At 35.7% G+C, this 19,047-nt stretch overlaps 3 protein-coding genes, 1 non-coding gene and 1 pseudogene across 4 annotated transcripts; 4 read left to right on the top strand and 1 right to left on the bottom strand.

Annotated features, from left to right (window-relative positions):
- Nucleotides 1-949: 949 nt before the first annotated feature.
- On the top strand, nucleotides 950-1,056 carry LOC112081750. The gene has a single exon (XR_002896671.1). It is a non-coding gene; the product is annotated as a small nucleolar RNA R71 (small nucleolar RNA).
- A 4,436-nt stretch (nucleotides 1,057-5,492) lies between these two features.
- On the top strand, nucleotides 5,493-5,978 carry LOC18026623 (putative cyclin-dependent kinase F-2). The gene has a single exon (XM_024147870.1). The coding sequence runs from the start codon at nucleotides 5,493-5,495 to the stop codon at nucleotides 5,976-5,978; it is 486 nt and encodes a 161-aa protein (XP_024003638.1).
- Nucleotides 5,979-8,278: 2,300 nt separating this feature from the next.
- LOC18026622 (mitogen-activated protein kinase kinase kinase 5) lies at nucleotides 8,279-9,214 on the top strand. Its single transcript, XM_006409683.1, has one exon. It carries the CDS (start codon nucleotides 8,279-8,281, stop codon nucleotides 9,212-9,214), a length of 936 nt encoding a protein of 311 aa, XP_006409746.1.
- A 3,440-nt stretch (nucleotides 9,215-12,654) lies between these two features.
- Nucleotides 12,655-13,911, bottom strand: LOC18026620 (interferon-related developmental regulator 1). The gene has a single exon (XM_006409681.1). It carries the CDS (start codon nucleotides 13,909-13,911, stop codon nucleotides 12,655-12,657), a length of 1,257 nt encoding a protein of 418 aa, XP_006409744.1.
- A 3,600-nt stretch (nucleotides 13,912-17,511) lies between these two features.
- On the top strand, nucleotides 17,512-18,402 carry LOC18026619 (annotated as a pseudogene).
- Nucleotides 18,403-19,047: the final 645 nt, after the last annotated feature.

Below are 19,047 nucleotides of genomic sequence, written 5' to 3'. Positions count from 1 at the left end.
AGCTTCGCTCTGTGGTTGGTGACGCGCGACACTGGTTGTGGTGTTGCTCGACACCGGCTCTGCAATTTCAGGAACTTCTTCAGGGTCTTCCAAATCCACGACTTCAGGTGCAGGAGGCGTCTTCTTGGGCTCAGAACTCAGATTTTTACCACTCCTCAACGTGATAGCACTGCAGTGATGCCTTGGATTGGTGTCAGTCTTCCCAGAAAGAAAACCTTCTTGCTTTTTAACAGAACCTGCAGTTTGAGCAACCTGCGTATCGAGCTGTTTGACATGAGTGTTCAAAGCTTCGATTTTCCCATTCAGATCAAGGTAGAGAGCATCCATCTTTCCATTGAAGTCCATGGTGAGCTTCTGCTGACCTTCCAGAATTTGTTCCAACATAAACTTCATCTCATTGTCAGGAGTTTGAGGTTGAGATGAAGGAGTGCTGTAGTTTCTGGAAAAACTGTTGTTGGAAAAAGGCTTCTGGTACTGAGGCTTAGGCGTGTAACCAGAGAAGTTCTGATTACTCTTGAAGGTACTCCTCTGATTGTTTCCACTGTAATTCCCACTGTAGCTTCTGTTACCTTGCTGATTACCAAACCTCTGACCCTGAAATTCTGATCCACGTACGAAGTTGACATCCTCCACCTCAGCTTCATCCTCAGGTTCGAAACTCTCCACCTCCTGTGCGAATTTGACAGACTTCTTACTTACCAAAAGGCTGTGCACAGAGTCAAGCTTAGCTTTCACCTCAGCGATCTGCGATCTATTCATGTTCCCAGCTTGCTTCTTTCACTCAAGATCAGCATTCTTGGTGCTATTGCTGGATGCCAAGTTTTCGATGAGCTCAACAGCTTCTTCTGGGTATCTGGTGTTGAAGTTACCATTGCTTGCTGCATCAAGTGCCATCTGATACCTCCAGTCGATACCTCTGAAGAAGATACCCAACAACTGCACATCGCTGAAGCCATGATGGGGGCAGTCTCGCTGGTACGATTTGAATCGCACCCAAGAAGCTTTGAACGTTTCAGTTGGTTCCTGAGAGAAAGTCGAAATTTTTGTCCTCAACTCCTCAGACCTAGCTTCATCGAAAAAGTTGTGCAGGAAAGCATTCCTGGTCTCTTCCCAAGTGGTGAGTGATCCTGGCTCCAACTGCTTCAACCAGTTAGCTGCTTCTCCAGCAAGAGAGTAAGAAAACAGCTTGCAGAGGAGGAAATCATTGGACACTCCATTGTATTTGATGCTGGTGACCAAGTCCTCAAACCTCTCGATGTGATCCATAGGGTGCTCATGAGAGTGGCCATAAAAGGGATGCTGACCCACAAGAGTGTAGTACACAGGTTTCAGCTCAAAATCGTTCCTTTGAAACGCAGGGGCGCGAATCACAGACCGATTTGCATTGAACTGCTCAGGCCTGTTGTAATCTCCAAGTGTTCGTCCACAACCAGCTGCAGGTGCAGGTTCCCTCACATTCCGATCTTCTGGAGTGTTCCTCTGATTTGGAACAATCACAGCATTACCATGCGGTGCAAGTGCTGGATTCTGGTCAACAACATCCACTGGTAAAGGTGCTGGTGGAATGATGCTACCATCTCCATCAAGCCTTTGGCCTCTCGCATTGCACTGATGACCCTTTTGGTCTCTCCAGACTCCAGCATCATCACGAACAAGCCCGTTGGCGTTTTCCATCATTGCCGGATCTTTTGCTTTCCTGTTCATTCTCTCTAACTCAGCTAGCTCCTCGTTGCTCAAATTCACTAGCGGGATGTCCTTGTTGCTTCTGGTTCCACGAGTATGCATAAACCTGAAGCACCAAAAACAAAGAGAGAAAACGAAATAAGTAAATAAGGTTATAAAAAGAAAGGTGTCGGGCGAAGAAAAACTTAGTCGAAACTCAAAAACTAGGTTTAATGGCGAAATCAAGTCCCCGGCAACGGTGCCAAAACTTGATCTGCTCAAAGTTTAATCCCTAAGCTACTCTGCAAGAGCACAGATGTGCAGTTGTAGTATCTAGGGGTCGAACCACAGAGACAAGAGATCACTCAATAAACCTTGTAGAGATAGAATTACGCTAAGCAGAAATATAGGAAGTAAATAGCAATGCAACAGAAACAAATTAAGCAGCAGTAAAACGGTTTGTAAATTCGATTGGATAAGGATTAGGTCTAGGGCGTTTTTCAGGAGATCGATGAATTCAGATCAACTTAACTAATCAGGGTTCAGTTATTAAGCACGGTTCTTGAACTCGAAACACAGATCTATAATTAACCAACTTCTGTTGTGAGAATTATCTAAGTTAAAATCCTAGAATTTCAAATTTCTTTGCAAATCCTACAGATTTAAACCAGCCTTAATGCACAAGTTCGATATGTTCACAAGGTATCTAAACCAAATTCCTTTGCGAATAGCTACTTTGCTCAACCTAGGTTCTTTCCAGTTATTCAATTACACTTCTGTGTCAATTAAGCAACCTAAGATCTAAGTTCTAGGTGATCAATCTAGAATTAGCTTTAAGAACAACCTAAGATGAAGAACAAATAGATATGAACCCTAGCTAGCAAGTTAATCAAACATTCAAAGAAAACCCTAATTAACCCTAAACCTACAGGTGATCTACTCAGACATGGTTATTGGAACAACAAACATGATGAATAGAAAGCAATAGATTAAATCGAAATAGATAAAGGGGTTCAAAATCTTCTCTCTAAACGAACAGAGTTCAGACTTGTCTTCCCAAGCTCTCAAAATAGCTAAAGCCGAAAACTCAGAGTATCTCTCTCTCAAAAATCTAAGGTCTCGATAAAAAGGGAATAAAAATCCTATATATCTCTAAAACACGTTTTGGGCTTCCTTGGAAACGTTTAGGCCCAACTCCTTCTTCAAATAGGAAACAAAATCGTTTTTTTCTTATTTTTCTGATAAGTGTCGAGCGTCACTCTCCATGGTGTCGAACGACACTAAAGCACAAAATCCATACTTGACGAATTTGATCCTGATTAAACTCCAAAGTGCTCCAAAGTCTCCAGTTAAGCTCCAAACGTACCTATGACCTGAAAAGATTCCAAAAGACTTGAAAGACACTAAAAAGACTCTATAAATAAGTCTTATACCATGGTTAAAAACCATAAAAACCATGATATGTCAAATAAGACATCTAATTTTTTTTTACCTTTTCACTACAGCTGCGAGCTTTACAAAATCCTATCGAGTCTTCTTAACCAAAAGATTAGTTCTTTGCAAACCATTTCCAATCCCAACAAAAGTCTTTCTAGCTTCTACGTAGAGATACTAACTTTTAAATGTAGTCTCAAACGAGCATACATACAATACCAGAACAAACCTAGCCAGAGTGCCAAACCAGCCCAATAGTAATACATCAGACAACATCATTCAACCTTTGCCTTATCTTTCTCCAGGCTGAGCTTCCATGTCTAAGCACTTCTGCTTCAAGTTCTTCAGTACTTCCTTCTCTTTCTCCAGCAAAGCTTCTTTGTCTGAACACTTATGCTTCAAGTCCTTCAGTTCTTCCTTCTCTTTATCTAGCAGATCTTCTATGTCTGAACTCTTATGCTTAAAAGTTCTTCACTTTTTTCATTTAATTCTTGCATCCGAGTCTCACGATTCTGCTCTTCCTTCTTCTTTTCCTTCACTTTCTCCAGATTCCTCTCTAACCAATCCACCTTAAAGCCTGGTTCTTTCACGTATGTTAGTGAACTATTTGCTCCCACCAGATCAGCATAGGAGAGCTATTGCTGGCTAAGTGTGTCGATAAGTTTGAGGAGGACATTTATGCTGGGTTCTTTTTTTTTTTTTTTTTTGACGCTGTACTTTATGCTGAGTTCTTAGCTTTGAACTAGCTAGCTCGTGTCATGTATGGGTGTCTTTCGAATAAGAATATATTATTGGACAGCCAAAACCCAATCATATCCGTTATATTTTTTTTTTTTGTCAACAGAAACCAAACAGTAAACAGGTTATATTCAAGAATCTATTACAAAAAAAAGGGGGAAAAAGACAAAATACTTCAGAAAAACCTAAATGAAGATGGCAATGAAAAAAATGAATAGGATAAAATAAAGTAAACTTGGATTTTGTATAATGATAACTGTTTGAACAAAAAGAGCTAATAAAACAATTAATACACTTTAAAACATGTAGAATCGTATTCATGGCATTCTTGCGATGCAAGTAAACAAACATACTATACGCAACTGATAACCTAATTATACTTTGTTTAATTTTATGACTTTACATCCAAAAAGAAAGAAAATCAGTTTTTACTTATTTAAACAGAAGTAAAAAAAATTGAAACAGATTTGCTTTATTACAAATTTTTCTTTTTTGACTGCCTAGAATAATTTATCTTTAAAACACGTGAATTTATGCAGTTAAATTCAAATTTAAAATTTTAAAAATAATATAATTGGACAGCCAAAAAAAAAACAGTCAGCAATATTTTTTTGTCAACAGAAACACCAAACAGTAATTATAACCAAGAATCTATTACAAAAAAAGGAAAAAAAAATCTACTATAGAAAAACCTAAATGAAGAGTGTAATAAGAAAAAAAAATGAATAGGGTAAAATAACGTAAACTTTGGATTTTGTATACATTAAATATGAAAAACTTGTAGAGTTCTGAACTTCTGATAAACTGTTTACACAAAAATAATAAACCAATTAAGCACACACACTTTAAACATAAAGAATCGTGTATTGGGCATTCTTGCGATGCAACTAAAGAAACAAAAAGTAACTAATAACCTAATTAAGTAAACAAGATACAGCCACCGTAGCTAGGTCTAGATATATACTCTTGGGGCTTACTTAGGGCTATACAAAATTGAAAGTATGAATGAGTGCAAAACTAAAATTTGAAGGGATAATTCATTTAAAATATCATACAACTTACACTTGAATTTCTAAACTCTATGGGTGGCAGATATTAAGGTAATTCATTTAAGTTACGTTCTCATGGATGCACTTGTAGCTATTCCGGTGATAAGGTTGGTCCTGGAGTAATGTATATAGTTCAGTTGAATCTCCACAGAACGTAATCCAAACTCTTAACTTGTGTTACTGCGATTCTCATGACTTCTGCTTTGGTCTCTAGTGAGTTAATTATGGTTAAAAACTCTAAAAAAATCAGTTTACTGAGTCCTGAATTAGACGTCTAGTTTTCTTTTACTTTTCCATTAAGAATTTAAGAGAAGAAAATAGAGAAAATTATGCTTTGCTCCTTACTTCGGCTTCAATCCTTTTCCTAGTTGAGATGTGTAATTTATTTATTTTAAAAAAAAAAGAAAATAGATTTCAACGGAATTTGTTTTGGATATTTTGTGGAAGAAAATAGTGATTAACGTGAAAATATCATAGTTTCCAATTTTCAAATTGTGAAGTGTTATTACCACCACCGACTTGATGACAACAATCACTCGGATATATATTATTTGACAATAGAACGAAACAATACCTAAGAGATTCTTGGATTCGCCACTTTTCACCGTGATGGAGCAGATTTGTGAAAGCAGAGATCCTTGGATTGTGGACGATTCTTCATTGAGGCAAGCCTGCGTTCTCGGCCGAGGGAGCTTCGGATCTGTAACTCTCATAGGCGATCCTCAATTACGAGCCTACGCAAAGAAGACATGTCCGATAAACCTCTTCAGTAATCTTGAGAAAGAACTCGACATCATGTTACGTTTCCACAGCCATCCTTGCATCGTGCAAGCTAAAAGCCCTTTTGTTCACTTGGAGAACAACACAAGAAATTGTTACATCTATATGGAATACGCCAACAAACGTACTCTCCACAAGATGATCTCCGAGTTTCGTGGGAAACCATTACCTGAATATATGATCCAACGTGAAGCTCGTATGATCTTACAAGGACTCGAGGCTCTTCACGCTAAAGACTACGTTCACTGCGACCTCAAGCCAGGCAATATAATCCTCTTCCACTCCACCACTTTTGGAGAGCCGTTCGATTTTTAGCTTGCTGATTTCGGTTTATCTAAGGAGCCTAATTCTAGTTACGCCCTGCCATGTGGCTCCATGTTTCCTGGCACGCCTCACTACATGCCACCGGAATCTCTTGGGCCAAACGGACTGATCGATCCGGCTCTTGACATATGGTCTCTAGGGTGTGTGGTTTACGAGATGTTTGGAGGTGAACCAGATCGAGCAACAACTATTTGAAGATTATTACGAGTGGAGGTTGTTTGAAGATATCTCTCCGGTGGCTAAATACTTTTTGAGGCAGTGCCATGGACTACATCCATCATACAAGGGCACCACAGGATTGAAGTATCCGATAAGGGCTACGGCGTCTGAGCTTTTGAACCATCCTTTTATTACACAAAAGCTCAGTGTTCCACTGCCAACCATAATAAGACAACAACAAGAAGATTGGCCGATTCCAAGACTTCCAGGTTCCATCTGGTGAGATTAAATCTTCGGTGGTGAAGAAACATTTTTAGTAGCTACGGTGACTGTATCTTGTTTACTTAATTAGATTTTCAGTTGCGTATGTTTCATTACTTGCATTGCAAAAATGCCAAGAACAGACAATTCTTTATGTGTTATAGTGTGCTTACTTAACTGGTTTATTTACCCCTTTTTGTGTGCAAACAGTTGATCAGAACTCTAAAAGGTTTGCATATTTAAAGAATACAAAATCCAAGTTTACTTTAGTTTTACCCTATTCATTTTTCATCACCCTCTTCATTTAGGTATTCTATATATAGTAGATTTGTTTATTTGTATTTTTCCTTTTCTTTTATACCCGTGTATTAGATTCTTGGTTATACTTTTTGGTTTTCTGTTGCAATAAAATATTAATGTTTTTTTGTTCTTGACTGTCCAATAATAATATTATTTGTACGAATATCAATAAAAATAATAACTGCATAGAAAATTCAGGTGTTTCAAAAGATAAAACAAATATATTCTAGGCAGTCAAAAGGAAAAGTGTGTAATAAACCATATCTGTTAGACTGTTTCAAAGTTTGTTTTGATTTATATAAAATATAAATCAAAACTGATTTTTTCTTTTCTTTTTGGATGTTATGTTTTAAAATAAAACAATTAGCAGGTACAATAAAAGAAAAATAACAATTTCTTTTTAGAACAAAGAAAAAATAAAAATTGAACATTAATATCTCTAGCTTTCTTATCAGTGGCCAAAGGAAGATTCTATAGCATGCTCAAAAAATCGAAACCCTTTTTTTTGCCATCTGAAAAAGTTCCAATATCAAGCTCAAATCAGAGCAAAAATCAAAGGTTCAAACACCAAAAAAACTTACAATCCATTTTGTTAAGTGCATTGAAATATTACAACATGGTCAAACGTGTTTTTGTTTTAAGATTCTTTATTCAACTCTATTGCTTTTCACTTCAATCTGTTTTTTTTAGCCTCCATTCGATTAGATTATAAAGCTTTACCATTTGCTTGAGACTATTACTCATAACTTGTATTTTTTTTATTCTCTTTTACATTAAATGCTTTTGCAAACATCTTAGATTATCTAACAAGCTCCAATGCTTCACAAATATAATCTCTGTGATTGTATTGTTTGTCTTTTACTTTGTATGTGATATTTAATCCGTCTTTATGTAGCTCTGGAATCCATATAGTTACTCCAATGTTGATTTAATTCATGAATGAATACATTATTTTTCTAGTTGAGATGTCTAATTTTATTAAAAAAAGATTTCGTGGAAGAAAATAGTGGTTAACGTGCAAATATCCTAGTTTCCAATTTTCAAATTGTGAAGTGTAATCACCACCGACTTGTTGAAACCAAATCACTCATATATTTTTTTGATAAATCCTATCAGCTGATCTGGTCAGCTTTGATAGGAATGCACCGAAATATTACAGAATGGAAAGATTAACTAGGTTTAATGGTTTAACAAACACAATGAATGAGCACCAAGCAGATTCGGGGCAAAGGATCATGAGAACCAATGAAAAACATTAAGTGATATTGAATTATGCTTTATTTCAATCATTTTCCTAATTTTTTTTTGGGAAATTTATTTTCCTAATTTGAGATGTGTAATTTTAAGAAAATAAATTCAGCCAAATTTGTTTTAGATATTACGCAGATAAAATATAATGATTAACGTATAAATATTCTAGTTTCCTACTTTCAAATTGGAAATTGTAACCACCACCGACTTGTTGAACTATATTATATAAACTAGTACTGTAAGCGATCAGATTATATTATTTGATAACAAAACGTAACAATACCTAAAGATATCCTCGGATTACGCTACTTTTCACTGTGATGGAGCAGATTTGTGAAAACAGAGATCCTTGGCTTGTGGACGAATCTTCATTGACACAAGCATGCGTTCTTGGCCGAGGGAGCTTCGGCTCTGTAACCCTCGTAGGTGATCCTCAACTACGAGCCTACGCAAAGAAGACATGTTCGATAAATCTCTTCAGTAATCTTGAGAAGGAACTCGACATCATGCTACGTTTCCACAACCATCCTTGCATCGTGCAAGCTAAAAGCACTTTTGTTCACTTGGAGAACAACACAAGATATTGTTACATCTACATGGAATACGCCAACAAACAAACTCTCCACAAGATGATCTCGGAGTTTCCTGGGAAACCATTACCTGAATATATGATCCAACGCGCAGCTGGTATGATCCTACAAGGACTCGAGGCTCTTCACGCTAAAGGCTACGTTCACTGCGACCTCAAGCCAGGCAATATACTCCTCTTCCACTCCACCACTTTTGGAGAGCCATTTGATCTCAAGCTTGCTGATTTCGGTTTATCCAAAGAGCCTAATTCCAGTTATGCGCATCCATGTGGCTCTATGTTTCCTGGTACGCCTCATTACATGCCACGGGAGTCTCTTGGGCCAAACGGACTCATCGATCCGGCTCTTGATATATGGTCTCTAGGGTGTGTAGTTTACGAGATGTTTGGTGGTGAACCCGAGCAAGAACTATTTGAAAATTATTATGAGTGGAGGTTGTTTGAAGAAATCTCTCCGGTAGCTAAAGACTTTTTGCGGCAGTGCCATGGACTACATCCATCATACAAGGGCATCATGGGATTAAAGTATCCGATAAGGGCTACGGCGTCTGAGCTCTTGAACCATCCTTTTATTACACAAAAGCTCAGTGTTCCACTGCCAACCATAATAAGACAACAACAAGAAGATTGGCCGATGATTCCAAGACTTCCAGGTTCCATCTGGTGAGATTAAATCTACGGTGGTGAATAAACATCTTTAGTAGCTACGGTGGCTGTATCTTGTTTACTTAATTAGGTTATCAGTTGCGTATGTTTCATTACTTGCCTCGCAAGAATGCCAAGAACACGATTCTTTATGTATTAAAGTGGTGTATTTGCAACTTAATTAGGTTATCAGTTACTTACTTAACTGGTGTATTTGCCCCTTTTTGTGTGCAAACGTACAGTTTATCAGAACTCTAAAAGGTTTGCATATTTAATGTATACAAAATCCAAGTTTACTTTAGTTTTACTTATTCACTAGATTTTACTTCGTGCATGTTTTAATCAAAATTTTTAATCTAATTTATGTTTTCTTTATAAATATAATATTTTAATAAGTGATATATAAAATTTTTTTTAGATATAATTTTTATTTTTTATTTTTTTCAGTATTATAAAAACATAATTTTAACTTATTTATTTTATTAATAAAAAAGTGACCGTTACTATAAAAATATATTTCTAACTCGCTCATTTTATTAATCCGAAAAAGACTATGATTACGAAACCATAATTCTAACCCGTCTGTTTATATTACTTTATAATATAAATATTAACTAACTTTGAAATAATTTTCTCCTAATATCTTGCATGCTTTGATACCTAACCCGCATAAAACCATAATTATAAAAAAATTTAACGTGTCCCATCAAATTATTATATAATATTAATATTTATTTATTTTTAATATATATAATTTTAATCTGATAGAATATAATTCAAAAAATATAATAAGATATTTGTTAATCATATGTGTTATTCTGAAAATTTTATATAAGTTTCAAATGTTAAATTAAATCTAACCTATATTTAAGGAAGACTATAGATATAACCTATATATAAGGAAATTTTTAACTATCTAAATGAATATCAAATTTTCGAAATTAAATTTATATATATAAATATAACAAATATTTTTTAAAAAACAACTTTGGGAGTGTTTGGAAACAAATACTAAAAGTGTTTCTGTTTTAATATAATATATTTTTTTTTTTTCATTATCCTCTTCATTTAGGTATTCTATAGTAGATTTGTTTATTTGTATTTTTCCTTTTCTTTTATAACCGTGTATTAGATTCTTGGTTATAACTACTGTTTTTGGTTTTCTGTTGACAAAAAAATATTACTTTTTTTTTTTTCTTGGCTGTCTAATAATCATATTATCCGTAAGAATATCGATAAAAAAATTAACTCCATATAAAATTTAGGTGTTCCAAAAGATAAAACAAATATATATTCTAGGCAGTCAAAAGGAAAAGTGTGTAATAAACCATATTTGTTAGACTGTTTCAAAATTTTATTTTGGTTTATCTTTTAAATAAATCAAGACTGTTTTGTTTTTGTTTTTGGATGTTAAGTTTTTTTTAAAAAAAAAATTTTACAGTTAAAATAAAACATTTAGCACGTACAATAAAAAAATAACAATTTCTTTTTAGAACAAATCAAAAATAAAAATTGAACATTAATATCTCTAACTCTCTTATTAGTGGCCAAAAGAAGATTCTATAGCATGCTCAAATCGAAAACCTTTTTTTTTGCCATCTGAAATAGTTCCAATATCAAGCTCAAAACAGAGCAAAAACCAAAAGATTCAGACACCAACAAAACTTACGATCCATTTTGTTATGTGCATTGATTTTTTTTTTTTTTTGAATAAAATGTGAAATTATATTCAAAGAAAAAAAAAATACTTTTTACAGAGCAGTGTTTTTATCGTTTTTTTCCTTTTAAAATAAAACAATCAAAGAAAAATGTTGTCACTAGTCTCTTCTTGTTGCAAACCAGGTTTGCAGGCCATTTTCGAATTTCCTAACTCCTTCTTCCTTCATTGTGCTGAATCTGTTCCTTATGGTGCGGTCGATCCACTTAATTAAGACACCATGTCTTCTGCCATTTCTCTCTCGCCAAAGTGAGTGGATTGTAGCTTGGAAAACATAACGCATGATGAAAGTTGTGGTTGCGCATTGAAATATTACAACATGGTCAAACATGTTTTCGATTTTAAGATGATGTATTCAACTCTATTTCTTTTCACTTCAGTGTGTATTTTTTTTGCCTCCATTCTATTAGATTGTAAAGCTTTACCATTTGCTTAAGACTACTCATAATTTCTATTTTTTTTCATTCTCTTTTACATTAAATGCTTTTGCAAACATTGTCTTAGTTTATCTAACAAGCTTCAATGCTTCACAAATACAATCTCTGTTATTGTATTGTTTGTCTTTTCCTTTGTGTGTGATACTTAATCTATCTCTATGTAGCTCTAGATTCTATATAGGTTTCTTCATTGTTGATTTAATTCATGAATGAATATATGATCCAACGCGCAGCTCGTATGATCCTACAAGGACTGGAGGCTCGTCACGCTAAAGGCTACGTTCACTGCGACCTCAAGCCAGGCAATATAATCCTCTTCCACTCCACCACTTTTGGAGAGCCATTCGATCTCAAGCTTGCTGATTTCGGTTTTTCCAAAGAGCCTAATTCCAGTTAGCGCTTCCATGTGGCTTTATGTTTCCTGGTACGCCTCATTACATGCCACCGGAGTCTCTTGGGCCAAACGGACTCATTGATCCGGCTCTTGATATATGGTCTCTAGGGTGTGTGGTTTACGAGATGTTTGGAGGTGAGCCCGAGCAAAAACTATTTTAAGATTATTATGAGTGGAGGTTGTTTAAAGATATCTCACCGGTGGCTATAGACTTTTTGAGGCAGTGCCATGGACTACATCCATCATACAAGGGCGCCATGGGATTGAAGTATCTTATAAGGGCTACGGTGTCTGAGCTCTTGAACCATCCTTTTATCACACAAAGGCTCAGTGTTCCACTTCGAACCATAATAAGACAACAACAAGAAGATTGGCCAATGTTTCCAAGACTTCCAGGTTCCATCTGGTGAGATTAAATCTGCAGTGGTGAAGAAACATATTCAGTAGCTACGGTGGCTGGCTCTTGTTTACTCATTTAGGTTATTACTTATTAGTTGTGTATGCCTATTTACTAGCATCTCAAAAATGCCAAGAACACGATTCTTTGTGTTAAAGTGTGCGTACTTAATTGGTTTATTAGCACTTTTTTAATTTGTGCAAACAGTTTATGAGAACTTTAAAAGGTTTTCATATTTGATTTATACAAAATCCAGGTTTAATTTAATTTACGCTATTCAATTTTTTTACTCTCATTACCCTCAGGTATTTCTATAGTAGATTTGTTTATTAGTATTTTTCCTTATTAAATGACTAAGAGCAACAACTGTTGTATCATAGAAATACAGTCGACAAAATTGTTGTAATAGGGCAAGAGACTTAAGACAAAAATCTAATCAAAAGATGAAACAGCAAAAGTGACACTATGATCAACAAGTTTTAATGCAGAGCTTCAAAATCACTTCTAAATCCATCATTCATTCTCCACCATCGCTGCATAATGCCCAACGTTCAGATTCCGCAATCATAGTTAACATCCTCAGTTCGTTCATGAATCGCGTCCTTGCTTTGTTTAGAGCTGAGTTAGGTGATTTAAGAAACCTCTTTTCGTCACTAGACATAATAGTGGCACCAATCTTCTTTGGAGTGAAACTAAATACATCATGAAGGAATTCATTCTCCTGCATATGCTTGATTAAACCACCCCCAAGGAAATGCTTCAAAAAATTGAACTGTATCATCTGATACCACGTTCTTGTCTGTAAAGTGTTCCCTCCGACCTTTGTAGATGTTTCAGGTGCGTATCCACCTTCAAGAAATACAACAAGATCTCTGAACAAATTTCGTTGGGCGTTGAGATCTTTCTTAGCTGAACCTTTACCACCTGCCTCAACAGAGAGGTCTCTAGCTTGATTAGTGACTTTAGCTTTCAAGCCATGCATGTTTATCAATGCCTCCTGAGACACACTTCCTTCTTTCACTGATCCATAAGCACACCCTTTGGCTTGGGCAGCAAACTTCTCTAGAGTTCCCAACTCAAATATAAGAGCAAGCGCTTCACCAGCAGCTATACGTACAGACCGGTCATCCTTTTCCAACAGTGAGGAGAGACAAGTTACAGTCTCTAGCCAAATTTTAGGACCTAGAGTCCATCCATCAACTGTTGTGAGCAGAAACGCCCAGGAAGCGACAACACTAGTTATTACAGCAGATAAAGGTTTTGTTGCAACAACATTAGAACCTAGCTTGGGGTGAATCATTTGCCATATTATTTGCATAGATCTCTCGGTTTGCTCTGCATTGGTCCCACCAACAAAGGTTATGATTGCTAAACACTCAAGAATCGAAGTTATCTTCAAGGCTTCACGACCAGATTTAAGGGCCTGAGAAAGTGGAGTGACGGATTCTTCCAGAATCTCTTGTGCTTGATCTCCGAGTCCAACAGTCAATGCTAGCAACCCAATAACATGTGATGCTAATGAACTCTCCTTACTGGACCCTTTCTTGGTACAGTGTAAACACAGATGCAATAAAGTGGCAAAGTTCTTTTCTACAAAGTCATGCTGCAGGTCGCTGTTAAATGCGTCAATAATTGAAGCCAAAGCTTGCTCTCTCGTTGAACTCCTTTTCTCATAGAGAGCATCAAGGGATTGATCCAACATAACATCTTTGTGAACCTGAACTTCATCCATGCAGAAACTACTTGTATCATCGTCACTATCAAACAAATCCATCGAGGCCTTCTTACGCTGAGATTCTGCAATTTTTTCAACAAAGCGAATCTTAGTTTCCTATGTATCAATCGAAATAAACTTCCCAACCACACCAAGAAACCAAACTAGTAATAAAACGTCAACAAATTCTAACGAAAGCAAATCAGAGATTTAGAAGTGAACTAATAAAAATTCGAACGCAACTGAACCTAAAACAAAGAGATCTAGGTTAAATTGACCTAAACTCAATCAATTGTAAGATTCAAAAGAAGCTTACTCTTCTCCATGGTTTCCTATATCAAATCCAAAGCAAATTCTGACGGAGTGGAAGAAGTTATAAAGCTCGGAGTTAGTTTTCCCTTAAGGTTATTATTGATGATTCTCAAAAGCAAGTATGTCTCGTCACAATTGAACAAGTTATATATAGTTTTTCTCTTAAGGTTCCTAATGAAGCTATAAGTACAAAACTAAGTTCGAAAAGGAAAAGTAGACGAAAAGGAAAACACTTAAAAATATTTTTGTTTACGATTTCCGGTTTTCTATTGACAAAAATATTACTGATTTTTTTTTGGCTGTCCAATAATAATATTATCCTTAGGAATTTTAATTTAAATTCAACTGCATGGGAATTCAGGTTTTTTAAAGATAAAAAGATATATTCTACATAGGCAGTCAAAAAAGAAAATTGTGTAATAAACCATATCTGTTTGACTGTTTCAAATTTCATTTTGGTTTATCTTTAAAAAAATCAAGACAGACTTTTTTTTTTCCTTTTTAATTGTGAAGTTTTAAAATAAAACAAAGTTTATCAATAAAATAAAAAAATTAGCACGTACAATAAAAGCAAAAACAACAATATTTTTTAAGAGCAAAGAAAAATAAAAATTGAACATTAGTATTTCTAGTTTTGTTATCAGTGGCTAAATGAATATTCTATAGCTTGCAGCATGCTCAACCCGAAAAAAATATTTGTTGCCATCTGAAAAAGTTTTATCATAAAAACCTCAAAACAGAAAGAAATCCAAAGGTTTTTACCAAAAAAGTGTTAAAGAGTAAGAAAACAGAATCGCAAACAAATAGAAAAAACAGAATCGCAAATAAATAAAAAAAAACAGAGCATCAAAACTCCTAATGAAAACGAAAACATTTTTGTAGAGATAATAAATTAAAATCAACACAACTGATAAACGTTAGTTAAAAAATGAGTAACGTATATATTTAGATCTCCATTCAAGATTTTTTGTCAGTATTAAAAGTTTCTTTTAACAAGTATTCTTTTAATTTGTCTGTTAATAAGTAATCTACCGAAAAAAGAAGATATAAATAGGAGCAAATAACTCTCTGCTTTTCTGTAGACGACAAGAAACAAAATCCTAAGAAGACACTAAAAGAAACAGTCGTTTTCCAACGGTTTAAAAATCGTCGTAGATAACCAACGGTTTTATGACGATTTTAAGAGAAAAACAAAACGTCGTAAAACTGTCATAAAAAAACGTCATGTAAATTCGACGTAAACTTTATGGCGCTTTAAGACGATTATACATCGACAAAAGAGAGATTTGATTTTCCATGCAAATTCGTCGTAAAATCGATGTAATCTTACTACGAATTTACGAGGACCATATTCTGATGTATAGTTACGACGATTTTACGTCGAAAGAGAAGGTAGGTGAAGAACAGTTTAAACATGTTCACCTACCTAATGTCGTTGAAATATTTTCTCCCATAATCGATGTTAAATCGTCATAATTTTGAGATTTCGGTGTAAAAGCGATGTAAAACACTGTCGTAAAAGCGTCGTAATGTCCAAAATTTTGTTATGAATACATCTTTGTTTTTTCTTTCATTCACAACAACATCATTCAAACATAAGCAATAGAGAGAGAGAGAGAGAGAGAGAGTTTTTTTAAGTTTTTTTCGAGATGACTATATACGAGCTAAGAAGCTGGATTTATAGGAATTTAAGAACGGGTTAGAAATATTCATGTATCAGGCCACAAATATGGAGAGAAGCAAAGAAAGCAAGAAGATTATTTGTCCTTGTTTGAAATGCAAGAATACAAGGTATACTCTAACCAAAACTGTGTGGATGCATTTATTAAATAGAGGGTTTATGCTGCAATATTTTGTTTGGTATCAACATGGAGAAGGATATGGCAGTAATACTCATGGGAATGCTGGTAGTAGTAGTAATTATCAAAGTCATGTTGATTTTGATGAATCAAATTACTATCAGCCTAATCAGTATCAATCTGATCAAGGTCTAGATCATGTTAGGATGCATGAGATGGTTACTGATGCATTTCATGAAACGCATACTAGTAATGCTGTTGAAGAATCCAATGTAGATGCTAAACGATTTTATAATTTGTTAGACAATGCTAATCAGCCAATCTACGAAAGATAGAGAAAGTCTGTCTAAATTATCGTTGGCGGCTAGGATGATGTCAATTAAAACAGATCATAAACTGGCTGAGGTTTGCATGGATGATTAGGCTGATCTTATGAAAGAGTATCTACTGGAGGATAACTTGGCAGCGGCAACATACTATGAAATACAGAAATTGATTTTTAGTCTTGGTCTACCTTCCGAGATGATAGATGTATGTGTTGATAATTGTATGATTTTCTGGAAAGATGATGAGCAGCTGTAGGAATGTTGATTTTGTCAAAAACCAAGATACAGGCCGCAAACTGGTGGGCGTGAAAGGATTGTACCAACGTATATGGTATCTCCCTATAACTGATAGGTTAAAACGGCTCTATCAATCTGAAAGGACAGCTGCATCGATGAGATGACATGCAGAACATACACAAGTAGATGGAGAAGTTGCTCATCCATCAGATGCAAAGGCATGGAAACACTTCAATACGGTATACCCAGATTTTGCTAAGTTCAAATGGAATGTCTATCTTGGTCTGTGCACTGATGGTTTTAGTCCATTTGGTATGTCTGGTAGACAATATTCATTATGGCCAGTAATCCTGACCCCTTATAACCTTCCTCCAGATATGTGCATGCAAAGGGAATTTATTTTCCTTAATATTTTGGTTCTAGGTCCCAATCATCCAAAGTGAGATCTCGATGTATTTCTGCAGCCACTCATACATGAGTTGAATCAGTTATGGTATACCAGCGTTCGAACGTATGACTATTCAACGGGAAATTTTTTTACTATGCGGGCTGTGCTTATGAGGACAATAAGCAATTTCCCCGCTTATGGTATGCTATCAGGATGAACTACACATGGGAGGTTATCTTGTCCTTATTGTCTTGATCGAACTGATGTGTTTCAGCTAAAACATGGTTAAAAAAACCTGTTGGTTTGATAGTCACCGCATGTTTTTGCCGGATAACCATCCATATCGAAGGAACAAGAGGTTATTTAGGAAGAACAAAAGTGTACGTGTCACTTCACCCGTATATGAGGAAACAGTAACGCATGGGGGAAACTGATTGACGTATTAATAGTCTAGTTTCCTACTTTCAAAATTGGAAATTGCAACCACCGCCGACTTGTTGAACTATATAAACTAGTGTAAGTGATCAGATTATATTATTTGATAACAAAACGTAACAATACCTAAAGATATCCTTGGATTACGCTACTTTTCACTGTGATGGAGCAGATTTGTGAAAGCAGAGATCCTTGGCTTGTGGAAGAATCTTCATTGACACAAGCATGCGTTCTTGGCCGAGGGAGCTTCGGCTCTGTAACTCTCGTAGGTGATCCTCAACTACGAGCCTACGCAAAGAAGACATGTTCGATAAATCTCTTCAGTAATCTTGAGAAGGAACTCGACATCATGCTACGTTTCCACAACCATCCTTGCATCGTGTAAGCTAAAAGCACTTTTGTTCACTTGGAGAACAACACAAGATATTGTTACATCTACATGGAATACGCCAACAAACAAACTCTCCACAAGATGATCTCGGAGTTTCCTGGGAAACCATTACCTGAATATATGATCCAACGCGCAGCTCGTATGATCCTACAAGGACTCGAGGCTCTTCACGCTAAAGGCTACGTTCACTGCGACCTCAAGCCAGGCAATATACTCCTCTTCCACTCCACCACTTTTGGAGAGCCATTTGATCTCAAGCTTGCTGATTTCGGTTTATCCAAAGAGCCTAATTCCAGTTATGCGCATCCATGTGGCTCTATGTTTCCTGGTACGCCTCATTACATGCCACGGGAGTCTCTTGGGCCAAACGGACTCATCGATCCGGCTCTTGATATATGGTCTCTAGGGTGTGTGGTTTACGAGATGTTTGGTGGTGAACCCGAGCAAGAACTATTTGAAAATTATTATGAGTGGAGGTTGTTTGAAGAAATCTCTCCGGTGGCTAAAGACTTTTTGCGGCAGTGCCATGGACTACATCCATCATACAAGGGCACCATGGGATTAAAGTATCCGATAAGGGCTACAGCGTCTGAGCTCTTGAACCATCATTTTATCACACAAAGGCTCAGTGTTCCACTTCCAACCATAATAATACAACAATAAGAAGATTGGCCAATGATTCCAAGACTTCCAGGTTCCATCTGGTGAGATTAAATCTGTGGTGGTGAAGAAACATATTCAGTAGCTACGGTGGCTGGCTCTTGTTTACTCAATTAGGTTATTACTTCTTAGTTGCGTATGCCTATTTACTTGCATCGCAAGAATGCCAAGAACACGATTCTTTGTGTTAAAGTTTCTTTGTGTTAAAGTGTGCGTACTTAATTGGTTTATTAGCACTTTTTTTTTGTGCAAACAGTTTGTGAGAACTTTAAAAGGTTTTCATATTTGATGTATACAAAATCCAGGTTTAATTTAAGGGAGAGTTTCAGATTTAACCCATATTTCAAAGTCAAACACAAAACTAACCTCTTTTTTTCTTTCTCCAACTTTTGTCATTTTCTTACAATTTTATCTTTCTCACTTAAACTATTAACGAAAATGTCATTATAAATCTATTATTTCGATTTTTCTTTAATTTGGCTAAAGTCTCATTGGACCTTCTAAAGACCTTTTTATTACGAGAATGCCATCTTCTACAATTTCTTCAACCACCATGAACAACCATGAAAATGGAATAAATGCTTCTCAACCAATTTCAAAGCTGTAATAAGTAAATATTTGAGCTCATTCACTCATAACCTTCCTCAT

Source organism: Eutrema salsugineum, unplaced genomic scaffold (genome assembly GCF_000478725.1).
Source record: "Eutrema salsugineum unplaced genomic scaffold, Eutsalg1_0 scaffold_10, whole genome shotgun sequence".
NCBI lineage: Eukaryota > Viridiplantae > Streptophyta > Magnoliopsida > Brassicales > Brassicaceae > Eutrema > Eutrema salsugineum.
Note: the sequence above shows the minus strand (reverse complement) of the source record. Positions and strands in the feature narration are given on the sequence as shown.